The sequence below is a fragment of the Pelophylax lessonae genome (assembly GCF_965119305.1).
Source record: "Pelophylax lessonae genome assembly, chromosome: 1".
Classification (NCBI taxonomy): domain Eukaryota; kingdom Metazoa; phylum Chordata; class Amphibia; order Anura; family Ranidae; genus Pelophylax; species Pelophylax lessonae.
Window position 1 is genome coordinate 664459307 of NC_138768.1, and position 16246 is coordinate 664475552.

General features: G+C 41.1%; 1 protein-coding gene across 1 annotated transcript in view; it reads left to right on the forward strand.

The window, feature by feature from the left end:
- Positions 1-16246, forward strand: part of TMEM184C (transmembrane protein 184C) — a 36986-nt gene that overhangs the window by 9834 nt on the left and 10906 nt on the right. The window contains exons 4-7 of the mRNA XM_082245572.1: positions 2705-2910; positions 9055-9129; positions 9927-10020; positions 13433-13545. Coding sequence (XP_082101698.1) covers positions 2705-2910; positions 9055-9129; positions 9927-10020; positions 13433-13545 — 488 coding nt within the window. The remainder of the gene's footprint in view (positions 1-2704; positions 2911-9054; positions 9130-9926; positions 10021-13432; positions 13546-16246) is intronic.

Sequence of the window (16246 nt, forward strand, 5' to 3'; positions counted from 1 at the left end):
GTTATTGCGTTTACTAACTAAGGGAAAGATTTTTGTCATTTTTGTTGTTTTTTTTTTTAACATGTAATGGCGGCAGACAGATCGGACCCTTGACTGTCATTTTTGACACTTTTGGGGTTACCATTGACATTACTACAGTAATCGGTGCTATACATATGCACTGTTACTGTAAAAATGACACTGGCAGGGAAGGGGTTAACTTTATTGGAGAAGGAGGGGTTAAGTGTGTCCCTAGGGGCGTGCTTCTAACTGTACAGGGATGTGGCTGTTTGTGTAACTACAGAGAAATACGATCCTGCGTAGCAGGACCGTATGATCTCTGCAGTTAAACAGGGGAGAATGACAGGCGGCTTTGTTTACATTAGCCGCCTGCCTTTCTCCCTCTGCAGCAGACGATCGCGGGTGGGTCACACGTGCGGGGGGGTCCGTGAACGAGTGGGGGCGGGAACGCGCCTCCGGCGGCGCGTGCTCGCCCCCTAGAGCCTCACAGGCTAGCGACGTAGTACTACGTCGCTTTGCTTGTGAGGGGGCAACTGCCGCAGTAAATATACTGACGGCAGTCGGCAAGTGGTTAAAAAATTTGTATTGGGTATGTTTTATGCCAGAAAGTAAAAACTGTTTAATTTTTTTTTTTTCAAAATTGTTTTTTTTTTGTTTATAGTGCAAAAAATAAAAACTGCACAGGTGATCAAATACCACCAAAAGAAAGCTCTATTTGTGGGGAAAAAAAGACATCAATTTTATTTGGGTACAGTCGCACTACCCCGCAATTGTCAGTTAAACAACGCAGTGCCGTAATGCAAAAAAACGGGCTGGTCAGGAAGGGGGTAAAACCTTCCGGAGCTGAAGTAGTTAAACAACATGCTTTTTCTTCAGCAATGGAGTCTTGTGTGGCGAGCGTACATATAGGCCATGGCGGTTGCATGCATTACTGTTTTCTTTGAAACCATTGTACCTGCTAATTCCAGGTCTTTCTGAAGCTCTCCGCAAGTGGTTCTTGACTCTTGGACAACTCTTCTGATAATTCTTTTCACTCCTCTGTCAGAAATCTTGCGAGGAGCACCTGATCGTGACTGGTTTATGGTGAAATAATGTTCTTTCCACTTCCAGATTATGGCCCCAGCAGTGCTCACTGAAACATTCAGAAGTTTAGAAATCCTTCTGTAACCAATGGCATCAGGATGTTTTACAACAAAAAGTTTGCGAAGGTCTTGAGAGCGCTCTTTGCTTTTACCCATCATGAGATGTTTCTTGTGTGACACCTTTTTATAGCCCATCAGTTGAGACTGAACCAGCTAATAATAATTTTCACTGACAAGGGGCAGGATTGCTTTCAGATTACAGCTGATGTCTTGGCTTTCCATGCCTTTTTGCACCTCCATTTTTTCATGTGCTCAATACTTTTTCCCTTTGTCATTCCATTTTATTACAGTAAACCCCCCTCCATTGCGGGGGTTATGTTCCGGATCCAGCCGCGAAAAGTGAAAATCCGCGAAATAGAAAAACCCTATTAAAATACATTGTAGGCATGTTTATTTTACTGTCACTGTACGTGTAAAAGCATTTTAAGGTCTTTAAACACACTTTTAAAACAATAGAAACTCATTTAAACACATAAAAGATACTAAGAGACATAGCAAGAGCTATGGAAAACACAAAAATATTTCATTTTTAATGATTTATATAGTAAAATAACATTACAAAAAAAAACAATATACCAGGACCTCAAAAACTGAACCGCGATGAAGCGGGGGTTTACTGTACACATAACTTAACTTTCTTTGTATGTATGAATTGCATGGGTTGTTACCAACATGTGGTGAAAATGTCATGTCGATAGTACCTTTAGAAATGTATTTACCTAGAAAAATGGTGACGTGTTCAGTACGTATTTTACCCGCTGTAAGTCAATAGGTTCTAGTAGAAATAGGTAGGTAAGTTCTAGTACAGCTGACTATACACAACCTGGTAAGGGTAAGCGATGCTTCCAATTCTGGCATTGTTGAAGACAGGCCATGTAGAGATGTGGTAAATGGTGCTTTCAATTATTTGAAGTGATCAGTGGCCAGTCATTCCTTTTACTGTGAAGAAAAGGGAACAAAGCCAACATTATATATGTCCTGCATCAATTTGCAAGCATTTTAGAGAAAAGGGATATCACACTCCAAGTTTAAAACCAATATTTAAACTCTACAATTAAGCTCATTGTTTAATCGTATAATCGTACAGTATGGAGTTTCAGGTGATTTTTGCCATTTGCACCAGATGGATTAGTAAACTTCCGTATTAGCTTTTGTCTTAAAGTGCAACTTCCCTGTTCTCTACAATGTTTGCATGTTGGACAAACGATGGAGGACTTGGGGAGCCAGCTCCTACAGCTGGGAGTGCACAGGCACGGAATCTGCGCCAGAGCATTTGGATTATTTGAAGCATCCGTTTGCTAACTAAATTAGAATTGTATAAACCGGCAATGCCACATGAAATTATTTTACAGACGCCTGATCTTAATGACACATCTGCCCGTATTATGAAACCTTTAGACATCAGGCAAGTGATAGGTAATTGAATTGTTTTCTTATAGATTTCCCAGTTTGATCAGATGACTTTCTGTTTGAAATGTGTAATAAATAGGCTTGTAATTCATCAATTTAAATGTTTACAATAATGAATATGCTTTTTATTTTGGCTACCAATAATACAACAGTGGGTTGCTCTTAAGTATCCTGACATTGCAATATATGTGGATACCTGTAGAGAATGCTATGAAGCCTACGTCATCTATAACTTCATGATCTTCCTCTTGAACTATTTAACAAATCGATGTCCAAATTTAGCATTGGTTCTTGAAGCTAAAGATCAACAAAGACATCTACCTCCACTATGCTGCTGTCCTCCATGGCCTATGGGAGAGTAAGTAATCAAACCAGATAAATTGCTATCATCAGGAACACATGTATCATTTTTTAGGTTATTGCATGTATTGCCTTTGTCATGTTCATCTTTAAAAATAAATTCTGCAAACCACAGAAACAAAGTAGCTGTCATGATTAGGTGACAAGGCATTAATAATGTTTAAAGACTATTGGACCACTTTTTAGAAGGGTGAAATCTGTTTTCCATTCTATACAAAGTCAATTCAAAGGTCAGAGTTAAGAGGCTGGCTTGGAATCTCTGTACTTCAAAATTAAATGTATCCTCAGAAATGGTTTTAATCCTTTTTTATTTCTATTATTATTATTTTTTTTTTTTTAGTGTAACCGGTTTCATTCTTGTCATGTCCATTCAGATGTGTAAGCTACCATGGATCATCTACATGTTCTCTGAAGTACTCAGATCTTGGTGGTTTTCTTATAAAGTGTGCCCCCCCCCCCCCCCCCACACACACACACACACACACACACACAAAAAAAAATACAAATACTGTAGCTGCTGACCTTTAGTAAAATGACAATTATCTGACCAGGGATCCAGCGCTGTCCTCACCCTGGCCAGTTCTTCACCGGTCTTTGGGTCCGCAGTGCTGGCATGTTTACTAGGGGAAGCTGAATGTAACTCCTTGTTGCTTCACAGCTGGCTTCCTACTGTGCATGTGCGAGCCACACTGCACTTTGTGAATGGTCCCACAGTCTTCTTGGACCTACGATGTGTCCCAGAAAGCTGTGGGCAAAGAGTGTGGGGGGGGGGGGCACAATGGTGCCAGGTACCTGTCAAAACAAAATAAGAAAATAGTTTACAAAAGTGGTGGCGAGGAGAGGAGGCAGAAAAGCAGATCTTCCCCTTTTGGGTGGAGTTCTGCTTTATTTGATAGGCGTTCTCGTGTCTTATTGTACAGGAGCAGATACTAGTATATCAGGACAAATAGAATAACCACCTTCAGAGACAAGGGCATAGCAGAACATTTGTAGGGTTGGCTCAGAAACCTAGTTCCAGAGTAATAAGTGTAAAGGTAGATGTATTGCATGGTACCTGCATTTTATCAAAAAGCGGAGTTCATAAACAAGTTTCTAGAGGGGTATAGTGTTTTGTGTATTTGTTTTTTTCCAAACTTCAGTGGAAGGGGGAAGTGGGTTTCTTCCACATTAGAGAAATCAACTTCTTAGAATAAAAAACAATTGTAAGGCGTTTTAAGTGTGAGTTATTGGGGGAGCCCCAAGATTGAGGAGATGAAATCCTTGATCTTTAACCAAAAGTCTTGAAAAAAGTTGTGCATTTGTGCATATGTTCTGTGTATTGCTATTAATTGCTGCTTTAAGAGATAGTAGGAGGCGATGGAACAGTTCGTTTCTGTAAATAACAAAAGATGGTGACCTGAGACCCAGGAATGGCAACAAGAACACCTTAACCCTGCATGTAGCCTCCGGAGAGATTTCTACAGCAGCCTGGACAGCCTACATTTCCCTGGGATCTATGGTATGAACAATTTTCAATCTACTTACTAGCATCTGTCCTGGATGGTGCCTCCTCTGAGAGACAGAGGCCTTGCTGCTTAACACTTTAGGTTCAGAAGGCTATAGGATATTCACAACTCTGGGAGCAGATTCTTCATACACATCTACAGAACAAGCCCTGGAACAGTAATTTAAACCAGCCACAAATGCTTTAATGGCCAGAGTTTGTTTTCGCAAACGTTCGCAGGGCGAGGGAGAATCTACTTACCACTATGTTGCTGAGCTGAGAAAGTTAGCAGTACACTGCAGATTTGAACCATTACATGATGAAATTATTAGAAACCACCTAATTGAAAAGACTACAACCCCAAAACTAAGGACAGACTGCTAAAGGAGCCAGATACTTTGCTGGGGGCTGTGGATTTGGGGTGCCAGATGGAAATAACTGTACAGGAAGCCAGTAAAATGCTGTACCCCACAGAGGGTATTCAAGCTCCTGTTCAAGTACAGAAACTGACTGACATCACAACAAATGCGCATTGTTTTAACTGTGGAGGTAACCGCCATAAGGGAAGCATGATGCTGTGCCCTGCACAAGTCAAACACAGCAGTCACTGTGACAACCTAAACCACTTTGCTAAATGTTGCTGTTCCACACCAAGGACATCTGTTCCTCACTTACAGCAGGTGGATAAGGATGACATGCAGATTTATGCAATCTGAAAGGATCAGACAAATGTTAATCTTTTTCACTGTGTAATCACTAATGTCAAAATTCTACTGCTGTTCGATACTGGAGAAAAAGTTTCCATTTTGAATGCAGAAACTTACAATGCCCATTTTTGTCAATATTCAAAGAGACACTGACTACCCTAATGGGCTACTGTAATAACTAAGTTTCAGTGTTGGGTAAGGTAACATTACCAGTCACACACCAAAACAAGCATTTGGGCAGTTTTGTATTTTATGTCACTGAGAGTGGATCCAACCTATTGGGGCTATACTTGTTACTGGGATTTAAAGTTCTTGATCAGACACAAAGGAAAGAAAGAAAGATAACCACAGACCTTTACTGGACTTGGTTGCATTCACAAACTTTCTCATAATCCAGCGCTGATCCCTTAGATCTCTCGAGTGATGTAACCCCTGTGTAGGCCCCCCTCTTAGCGGTTCAGACCATGGTTGAGGAAGAGCTGCAAAAACTCCTGCAAGAGGATATTATAGAATGTATTGACTCCTCCTCATCATGGGTAACCAATTTAGTCATAGCCAACAAGAAGAGAAGACTGGTAAACAAAGCAATAATACTAGACTGTTACACAATGCCTACTACAGAGGATTTCGTTTCCCAATGCCATGGGTCAAAAATCTTCACTAAACTTGAACCCTATGAAGGCTTATTTACAAATCCCACTTGCATTGCAGACCAAGAACCTAACCGCTTTCATTGGCCATCTGGGATTTTTCCACTTTAAATGCATGTTTTGTGGACTGTGCTTGGCTCTGACATGTTTTAAAAGAAAAAATGGCCTAAAGTTATAACTGCAGGAGGGACGCCTCTTTAGCAAAGCTATAACTACTGTTCTGCAACACTACAAGTCAGCTCCTTATAGTGCCACTGGGGAATCGCCTGCATGATTGAAGATAGGCTGTGATCTACGAACCCCAGTCACTAGATTGAGGCTACCAAATAAACTAGCATAACCCCTAAACCTATGAGCTAGAATGGAGATTTACCAGGTCAAAGCAAAAACTTACAGTGATGCAAATAGAAACACCAAGACAACTCCCCTTATTCCTGGCCAGTCAGTAATGATAAGGAAGCCACCCACCAAGTCAAATTTTACCCCAGTCTATCTAATCCTGCACGAATCCATAGCCAATTGGGACCAGTAACCTACAGCCTGGAGGATGAATCAACTTGGCATGTGAGCAGGTTAAGAGGGAGTGTATTCAAGTTCTATGTATTGCCATTTTAAGAAAATCTTATGGCATTTCTGATTTAAAGGATAAGTTCACTTTTGTACAAAAAATAATAAATGCGCATCTTTTTGCAGATAAAAAATGTGCATTTACTATTTTTTGTAGTAGGAGCCTGGAAAGCATTGCACCAACCATCACCAGATCGCTGATGCCATGCAGGTCTCCTTCACACTGTCAGTGTATCTGCTTTTATACATACGGGTGGGCCGATACTGACAGGAAGACTCGGTATACTACCACAGGGCCGTGGTAGTTCTTTCAGAACTACAGGCCAACAGCCATTAAGACTGTTGGGACTTGTAGTTCATTCATACAGGTTGCAATGCTTTCAAAAATTGGAAGCCAGTACGAGGAACTTCTCCCCATACTTCTGCCACAGGGAGTGAGGAGGGGGGGCAGCGACTGCAGCACTGGGAACGACTGCTGCACTGGGAACATGTTACATGTTCCACCCTAAAAGGTGAACTTATCCTTTAAGAGTTAGTAGGAAGAGTTTGAGCAGAAAGTATGTGTGATTAATAAAGATGGTGACCAGTTTGTCTACACTGCTGATACAAAACAAGTAATGGCAGGTCAAAAAGCACTGAAAGAATTCAGCAGCTTCCCCATATCCCCAAAAACAGGCTGGAGAGGAGCTAAGACCCATTTTATTGGGGGGTATGGTGGACTTGATGGAACATTTTAAACAGTTTTATAACCTGTCTCTAGGTGAAATAACAGAGCCCTTAGTCTGTGTCTTCAGTTTCTGAACAACCTTCGTCTTTGAGTTTAGAGTAGTGGAGTGGACTACTTAGTTTGGGCATGTTGGTATCTGGTCCTAGAGGTAGTATTAAGGGTTCAGTAATATGTAGGGACTAGTTTAGAGGTATCTGGTCTTTCAGGAGCTGTTCAAAAGGGGTTACTTGTGGCCTGTTTATAATGCAAAATCCAGTTTTACATGGTCTGCACCAAAAAACAAACAAAACAAATATTTATATACATATATAGTAAATATAATGTGTATGTGTTAAATATACAGTTAGGTCCATATATATTTGGACACAGGCACAATTTTTTTTTTTTCAGGTATTTACCAAAACATATTCAAGCTATAGTTATAAGGCTTAAAGTGCTCACTCTCAGGTTTAATTTGAGGATATGTACATCCAAATCAGAGGAAGGGTTTAGGAATTACAGCTCTTAAGATTAGCCACCCCCCCCCCTTTTTTCAAGGGACCAAAAGTAATTGGACAATTTAATCAAAAGCTGTTTTAAGGCCAGGTGTGGGCTACTCCTTTGTTATTTCTTAATCAATTTAGCAGGCAAAAGGTCTGGAGTTGATTCTAATTGTGGTATTTGCTTTTGAAATCTACATCATGCGTTCAAAGGAGCTGTCCATGCAAGTGAAACAGGCCTTTGTAAGGCTTCAAAAAATAAACAAATCCATCAGAGAGATGGCAGCAAAAGTAGGAGTGGCCAAATCAACAGTTTGGTACATTATGAGGAAAGAAGAATGCACTGGTGAGCTCAGCTACATAAAAATGCCTGGACATGCATGGAAGACAACAGTGGTGGATGATCACAGGAGCCTCTTTATGGTAAAGAAAAACCCATTCACATCATGCAGACAAGGGAAGGACACTCTCCAGGAGATGGGTGTATTATTGTCAAAGTCTACAATCAAGAGAAGGCTTCACAAGAGCTAATACAGAGGGTTCACCACAAGGTGCAAACCATTTATAAGCCTAAAGAATAGAAAAGCAAGATTAAACTTTGCTAAAAAAAACATCTGAAAAAGCCAGACCAGTTCTGGATAAGCATTCTTTGGACAGATGCAACTAAGATTAATCTGTACCAGAATGAAGGGAAGAAAATAGTGTGGAGAAGGCTTGGAACAGCTCATGATCCAAAGCACACGTCATCTGTAAAACATGGTGGAGGCAGCGTGATGGCATAGGCATGCATGGCTTCCAGTGGCACCGAGTCATTGGTGTTTATTGATGATGTGACAGAAGCAGCCAGATGAATTCTGCAGTGTTTAGAGATATACTGTCAGCCCAGATTCAGCCAAATGCAGCAAAGTTGATTGGACGACACTTCATAGTACAGATGGACAATGATGGAAAAGCAACCCAGGAGCTTTTAAAGGAAAAGAAGTGGAATATTCTGCAATGGCCGAGTCAATCTTCTGATCACAACCCAATTGAGCATGCATTTCACTTGCTGAAGGCAAAATTAAAGGCAGAAAGACCCACAAACAAAGAGCAACTGAAGACAGCTGCAGTTAGAGCCTGGCAAAGCATCAGAAAGGCAGAAATCCAGTAATGTCTATAGGTTCCAGACTTCAGGCAGTCATTGCCAATAAAGGATTCTCAACAAAATAATAAAAATGAACATTTTGTTTATGATTATATTAATTTGTCCAATTACATTTGAGCCCCTGAAAATGGGGAGACTGTATAAAAATGGTTGCAGTTCCTAAAACTTGTACTTGATAGTTATGTTCAACCCCTTGAATTAAAACTAAAAGTCTGTGCTTTTTAAATTTAATTTGTATTGTTTCATTTTAATTTTATCCTGGTGGCATACAGAGCCAAAAGTATGAAAATTGTGCCTGTGTCCAAATAGATATGGACCTAACTGTATATAAAAAAACAAACCCAGAACTTCGAACCAGCTGATTAGTATGTGAATTCTCTTTCAGGGTGTTGCTGTTTAGATGCAAATTGGGTGTTCTGCAATATACAGTGGTTCGGCCCGTCACCACTATAATTGCTTTGTAAGTATGCTAAATTGATTTTTTTGGGTGTGTTGAATGATCCTGTGAGCCGTTGAGAAACATTTACATGCTTATGCTTTATTTTAAGGGATTAGTTTACACCAGGTATAGTAAAGCAGATCCATGCTATCAATTTAAAGCAAAACTTCAGGCAGATATAAAAGACACTTAATTTGACTTGGTACCAACTTCTTGCAATTCCTGCTGAGAGACTAAAGAGGAAGGGGCAGCACTAAGAGCCAATCAGAAATTCCTTTAGCAAATGTGCTGACAAGAAGAAAACCGACGAGGAGAGAGCAGTCTGAGCATAGAATCAACCGCATCATTCAGCTGCTGCTCTTTCATTGTCCAATCATGAGCTTCTCACAGTGTGCATTATAACATGCAGCATATTAGGAAGAGCTCACCTAATCTGGCTGGAAGATGTCCAGCATCATCAAGTACTTTCCTCCCCACACTTACTCTCCCTGGCTATTGTTTTGAGTGTAATGCTGCTGATTTGGGATTTAAGTAGAAAAACGCGGCAATCTGTACTTCCTTTTATACTCACAGCACATGTGGTCAATTCTAATGAGAACCAAAACTAGTAAAAACGTTTGCAGCCTCAAGTGGAGGCTATACTGTTTTCTGGAGAGCAGAGATACCGGGTTCCATTTAGTTTTTGATGGTCAGGCCAAGGGGATAACTTTCTTTTAAACTAAATGTAGATTTATCCTGCTTCATTGCTTAGATGTAAAAATAGGTTATATTGCAATAAATATTGAGATAAAGTTCTTTACTCTTCTGTTATGTTTCAGGATTTGTCAGTTGTCTGGCATCTATGGGGAAGGAGACTTTAGCTTAAAAAATGCGTGGACATACTTGGTTATAATCAACAATGCGTCGCAAGTGGTGAGTCATTAATACCCATAAATGGCTTTTTGAATTTAAAGTACAATTTGTCTTCACTCTTTTGGCCATTTTATGTAGGTAATGTTTGTGCCAGCCCTCTATATGGCTTGGTAGGTTATTTTGGGTTATACTCTACCTGAAGCTTCAAAATGATATATGACGCTTGTGCTTTGTAACATCTGATGGATATTCCTAAAGTGTTTTTTTTTTTTTTCTTTCTTTCTTGTGCCTTTTTGCCATGCAATAAAAATATTTTGAAAAACAAAATTTAAAATTCCCTACCCTATTAGACAGGCATGTCCAAAGTCCGCTTTAGTAAAGATTTTTGGAAAAGTCTATTGTTGTGGCCCCTGTGAAATGGGATCTTTGGATCTTTCAAACGCCCCTGTTACTTGAAAATACACTATTGTTAACACCCACGTCCACCCCCGCCAGCTTTATATCCCTTGCTCAACATGGCCTCGGACTTAGCCTGATTAGGGAGCACTAAAAAACACAAATAAATCCGGTGCTAGTATGACAGGACCAGCGCCCTCTCCATGATAATTGGCAGAACAACTGGGGGTCAAGTAGCAGCTGTGTGGGAACAAAACACACCAGGAGGGAAGTTCAAAAGTATCAGTCACACAAGGGTTAACCACATATAAGCGCTATATGAACCCACTGATGATGATTACTAATAGCAGCAATAATAGTCATGAATGATGCCAATGTAGTAAATAGAACATTGAAAAGTTGTCGGGACATCCATATGAGAAGCAGGCACTCCTCACGCTCCCCTGGCTCCCCTGCATTGGGTCACGGCACATGCCGCTCACCACCAGCGGCTCTATAGTGGTTCAAGCCTCGTTTTGATCCTCCTTCCCCCAGAGTCTGACGTCACATCGGGGTCCACTTATCGTGGGTGATTGGAGCGGCCACAGATGGCGATCCTCCTTGCCTCCTATACCGGGCATTGTGTGTGACCCCCTTTTCCACCCTTCCCTGTCCAAGGCATTCCGTTATGATCTCCTCACAGTCCGAGCAAGGCACAACTGTCCACACTGCTGCATTGTTCCTGGATGGTTTTATTCCTTCACACACACTGGATGGTCACCTAGCTGTGAGTTTTTAACCCCTTATTTTGGCTTCACCACTGCAGATCCAGCGGGGGTCATTGTACAAGGTGTACTGCTGCTTTATACATACAAGGAACTGATTTTGAATACAAATTTTTCAATGTTCTATTTACTACATTGGCATCATTCATGACTATTATTGCTGCCATCATTAATCCTCATCGGTGGGTTCATATAGCGCTTATATGTGGTTTAACCCTTGTGTGACTGATTAGTGAGCACGCATGCTCCGAATTGAGATGAATACATCGTAAAATCTCAGTTCATGTTAGTTGGTCTAAATCAGTTATAAATATAATTGGACACAACATTTATACTTGGTTTTATGTTCCTGTTCATATTTTTTTAACTTAAAAGTTGACAGACAACCTTTATTATCAATAATATGTAATGTACTTTACAATGTTCCTGACATATTTCAGCTTCCTGGATTTATTTTCATCTGGCCTTCAAATATGAAAGGCAGAGTGATTTAACACCTGTTTAGATTTGTCATCCGGGTGACGAAATAAAAAGTATGCCATTTGCAATAAAGTTTGCATAAAATAGGTAATTTGCATTTAATTTTATTGGTCCAAAGAATGTCAGGCAAAATGGTCGGCCCTCACGCATGTTCACTTCATCAAATCGGCCCTCTTTGAAAAAAGTTTGGACACCCCTGCGAATAGGAGGCTAGCAGTGGGAACTGGGTCCTGTGTTATTTACTTACCCTATTTCTACATGAATAAGTCAGAAGAAACATGCTTAGTTATTAAAACTGATCTCCAGGAAAATCACTAAATACGCACATGAATTACATATAAGGGAGCTGTTTTACCTGCCAAAGATTTTGTATTTCTGTCTATCCAGCCCTATGATTTTAAAAGGCCTGCGCCGGTCTGGCAGGGCCTGGGATCAGCTTTTTCTGTAGTGAAATATCCCATCATCTGTGCCTCCCGCAGCCTGTGACTGGGCAGTGAAAGTGAAACTGCAAACAGATAAGCTCATCACCGTGTCTCTAATCTTTTCTCCTGTCATTACATGATTACAGTACTGCAGCAAAACTGGTTAATTCCTTATGCTGCTTTTCAGTCCCCTAGTCTGAGCTCTGCTGTACAGTGAGTGCAGCAAGTAATGCCAAATCAAATTCCCTGCTTGCATTTAAAGCAATACATTTAATGATGTATTAATAACCATAAAGAATAAAGAGCAGTATTGGATTGGATGTCCTTGAAAGATAAGTTAATCTTTTAAGAAATGTGCATTTATTATTTTTTGTGCCTGAAGCCCCTAAAGCATTGCACTAGCGATCAGCAGATCGCTGGTGCCATGCAGGTCTTCTGCAGACCTGTCAGTGTATCTGTGTGCCCATACATCGTATGACAAAGCAGAAACAATGGGACAGGAAGACTTAATAAACTACCACAGCGCCGTGGTAGATCATTGAGAACTACAAGCCAACAGCCGCAAAGGCTGCTGGGACTTGTAGTAGTTTTCCATCCACAGAGGACTGCGATTGAGTGACACGGCTAGACGTTTTTTTTTTAATTGTGACAGGTAGTGAGGGCAGAAGGTCCCCGCTAGTTGTCACAACAGGGGATCAGGGGGGTGCGGGGACCGGCCTGTTTGTAACATGTTACATGGTACACCCTGAATATGGATGTAACATGTTACGAAAGGTTAACTTATCCTTTAATCTCACATGACTATTTTGAAAATAGCTGAAATTGTATATTGCACTGGAAAACACAGGTGCAATACTAAATACCAGGAATACATTCAAGTGTGTATCATATGGCGCTTTTCCACTGCATGGAACCAAACAATTTGGCTCACTTTTGTGCTTTTCCACTGCTGGTACCGCATGGTACGGTGTAGGAACAGTTCGGTACGGTATGGCGGCGCTTTTCCACTGCATGGAACCGAACGGTACGGCTCTCTAAAACAGTACCACCTCGATTGTGGTTCCAAGAAGGTACCATACCCGGTACCATATCCCACAATCCTTTGCATGCAGTCACTACTAGCCACTGATTGGTCAGAGAATCGTTGTTATCCCACCCACTTAACTTTAGTACTGAACTGTTGCTACACCGTACCATGCAGTACCAGCAGTGGAAAAGCAAGCAGGGCCGAGTAGAGCCAAGCCGGTACTTGCAGTGGAAAAGTGCCAATATATTAGTGGAATTGTGTCAGTCGGCATGATTATCTTGGATCTGAGATCCATGGTGATGTCACGCATGTATCTGTAGCTTTATATTCTGATTTTCCTATTGCATTTTTGTATTAATTTATTTGTTGAATTTCTTTTCCAGTTTGCTATGTACTGTCTTGTCCTGTTCTATATAGTACTGAAAGAAGAGCTGAACCCTATCCAACCAGTGGGCAAATTTCTGTGTGTAAAACTGGTCGTTTTTGTGTCATTCTGGTGAGTCCCTTAGGTGGATTAACTAGTACAACATCATTCCCATAATTCTCTTACAACATGTCCTGCAGGTTGCCTGTATTGCCTGTTTCCTCTCCCACATCTAGATACTGCTGAATATGGAAATGGGTACATCTAGAGACATATTTAAAGTGGTATTAAACCCAAAAACAAAAATGTAATCTGTTGTAGTTTACCAATCTCTAAATGCAGTAACTGCATTAGATTTCTTTTTTTTTTAGGCTTTTTTTTTTTTTTCTTTATTTTTACCTGGTGATCCAGCCAGTAACACACGTTCTGCCCTAGAGTGTCTCCACTCTGAATGAAGGGGCAACGGAGACAACATGGAACAGCAGCATTTTCAGCCTGTGGATCGCAGAGTGTTAGGTGCACTGACAGATTTAGGTGGACTCGACTAACAAATTAAAGTGAAACCCTGCTGACATTTTTTTTAAGTAGTTACAGCAACAGTTTGTTTTCCTTTTGGGATTACATACATGGATAAAAGCTGACCATTGTAAGCACTCCTATCAGTGTTAGGATCATTTCACACGGCGCGGTCTGTTCTCTGCTCAGCGGGGGATTGATCTGCCAATCCCCGCTGAGCAGGCGGATGAAAGCTCCGTTTCCGCTCTATGTGCGGAGACGAAGCTGTCAGATCCCCGCTGTCCTCTATGGGGAAATCGCATGAGAACGGACTGCCTGTCCGTTCTCATCCGATTCCATCCGCCAGACGGATGGAAAATAGGGTTTCCATCCATCCATCCAGATTTCACAGACCGGATCGGAATCGGATAGCAGTGGGTGTCAGCGGAGATGTCTCTGCTGACATCCGCTGCCCCATAGGGATGCATGGAACATCCGATCCGGTCCGCCTGATAAACTGACAGGCGGATCGGATCACCCGTGTGAAAGGACCCTTAACTGTTTGTCTCAGCCCTCTAACTGCCATTTTTGCTGGACTGCTTGGTCTAATAAAGGAAGTTAAAAAAAATAACTTACTGGCTGAAAATAAGGGGAAGGGGGAGAAAACCAATTCCTAGAGAATGAGATTAAGCCCTGCTGATTTCCATCATCCAATCACGTGCAGGCCAAAATACCATTTTTTATTTTCCTTGTGCACAATTGGCTATTAATTGCAAAGTGAAATATTACTATAGTTACTAAGCTCCAGGGAAAATTCCTTCGCAAAGTGGATAACCTATTTGTCTTTAGTAAAGCAACTCCATGATGTGTTTACAAATGCCTGACAGAATAGGCCCCTGCTGTGACTGGCTACAAATTTACTGTGTTGCCATCTGATTAATGGGAGACTATTGCCCAGTACACACAATCCGAAAATCGGACGACTCTCCATCCATTTTTGTTTGGTTGCTAGGAACTCTCAATTATATTCGCAAATGGGAGAGGTTACTTATGATACGAATTTTCTCGGACGATGATTCAAAAGCTTCCGGTATGCGTAACCACGCTGTAGCGTGTGAGGGGAAAATTATGTCTACTGCTCATACGCTGTCTACTGCTCACCATTTTTTTTCGGACGAACAACATACTGATAATACGATTATCGTACGATGTGTTATAATACGATCAAAATTTTTATGCTTGCACGACCGGATAATATCGGGCGACCTGTCGTGATCGCCTCTCGTAAGCTGTGTACTAACAATCAGATTATCGTCCGATCCTTTCACAAGCGTTATTTTTCGTCCGATTTTCGGATCGTGTGTACGGGCCATATCTCTGCCTAGCAAAGTCACATGCCTGGAGCTCAAGGACAGCTTTTTTAAGAAAAAAGTGTTTTGTTTTTTCCTAAATTTTATACTGTTTCTATATGTTGTCACTTGTCAAGACTTTATTCATGAAGACTTGTAAAGCTACTGATAGGTTTATCTTGTTTTTTGATCTCTTCCAACAAAATAGTTCTTATCCAGGTTAAATATTAAGCATGACACTCTTCTCCTCTCGTCATAAAAAATACTTCTTGCCCTTTAGAAATATAAAAACTTACTCATGTAAAAATGATCATATTGCTATATATATACATATATATATTAGGGATGCACCGAAATGAAATTCTTGGCCGAGCCGAGTAATAATGAAATGCTTGGCCGAAGGCCGAATACCGAACGCGGTGTTTCGCATTTTCTCCATTTATTTTGCCAATTTTTCACCATTACAATAATCTCTCTCTCTTGTCCTCTCATGTCTCTCTCTCTCTCTCTCTCTCTCTCTCTCTTGTCCTCTCTCTCTCTCTTGTCCTCTCATGTCTCTCTCTCTCTCTCCCTCTCTCTCTCTCTCTCTCTCTCTCTCTCTCTCTCTCTCTCTCTCTCTCTCTCTTGTCCTCTCATGTGTCTCTCTCTCTCTCTCTCTCTCTCTCTCTCTCTCTCTCTCTCTCTTGTCCTCTCATGTCTCTCTCTCTTGTCCTCTCATGTCTCTCTCTCTCTCTCTCTCTCTCTCTCTTGCCCTCTCTCTCTCTCTCTCTTGCCCTCTCTCTCTTCTCTCTCTCTTCCTCTCTCTCTTGCTCTCTCTCTCTCTCTCTCTCTCTCTCTCTCTCTCTCTCTCTCTCTCTCTCTCTCTCTCTCTCTCTCTCTCTCTCTCCTCTCTCGTCCTCTCTTGTCCTCTCATGTCTCTCTCTCTCTCTCTCTCTCTCTCTCTCTCTCTCTCTTGTCCTCTCATGTCTCTCTCTCTCTCTCTCTCTCTT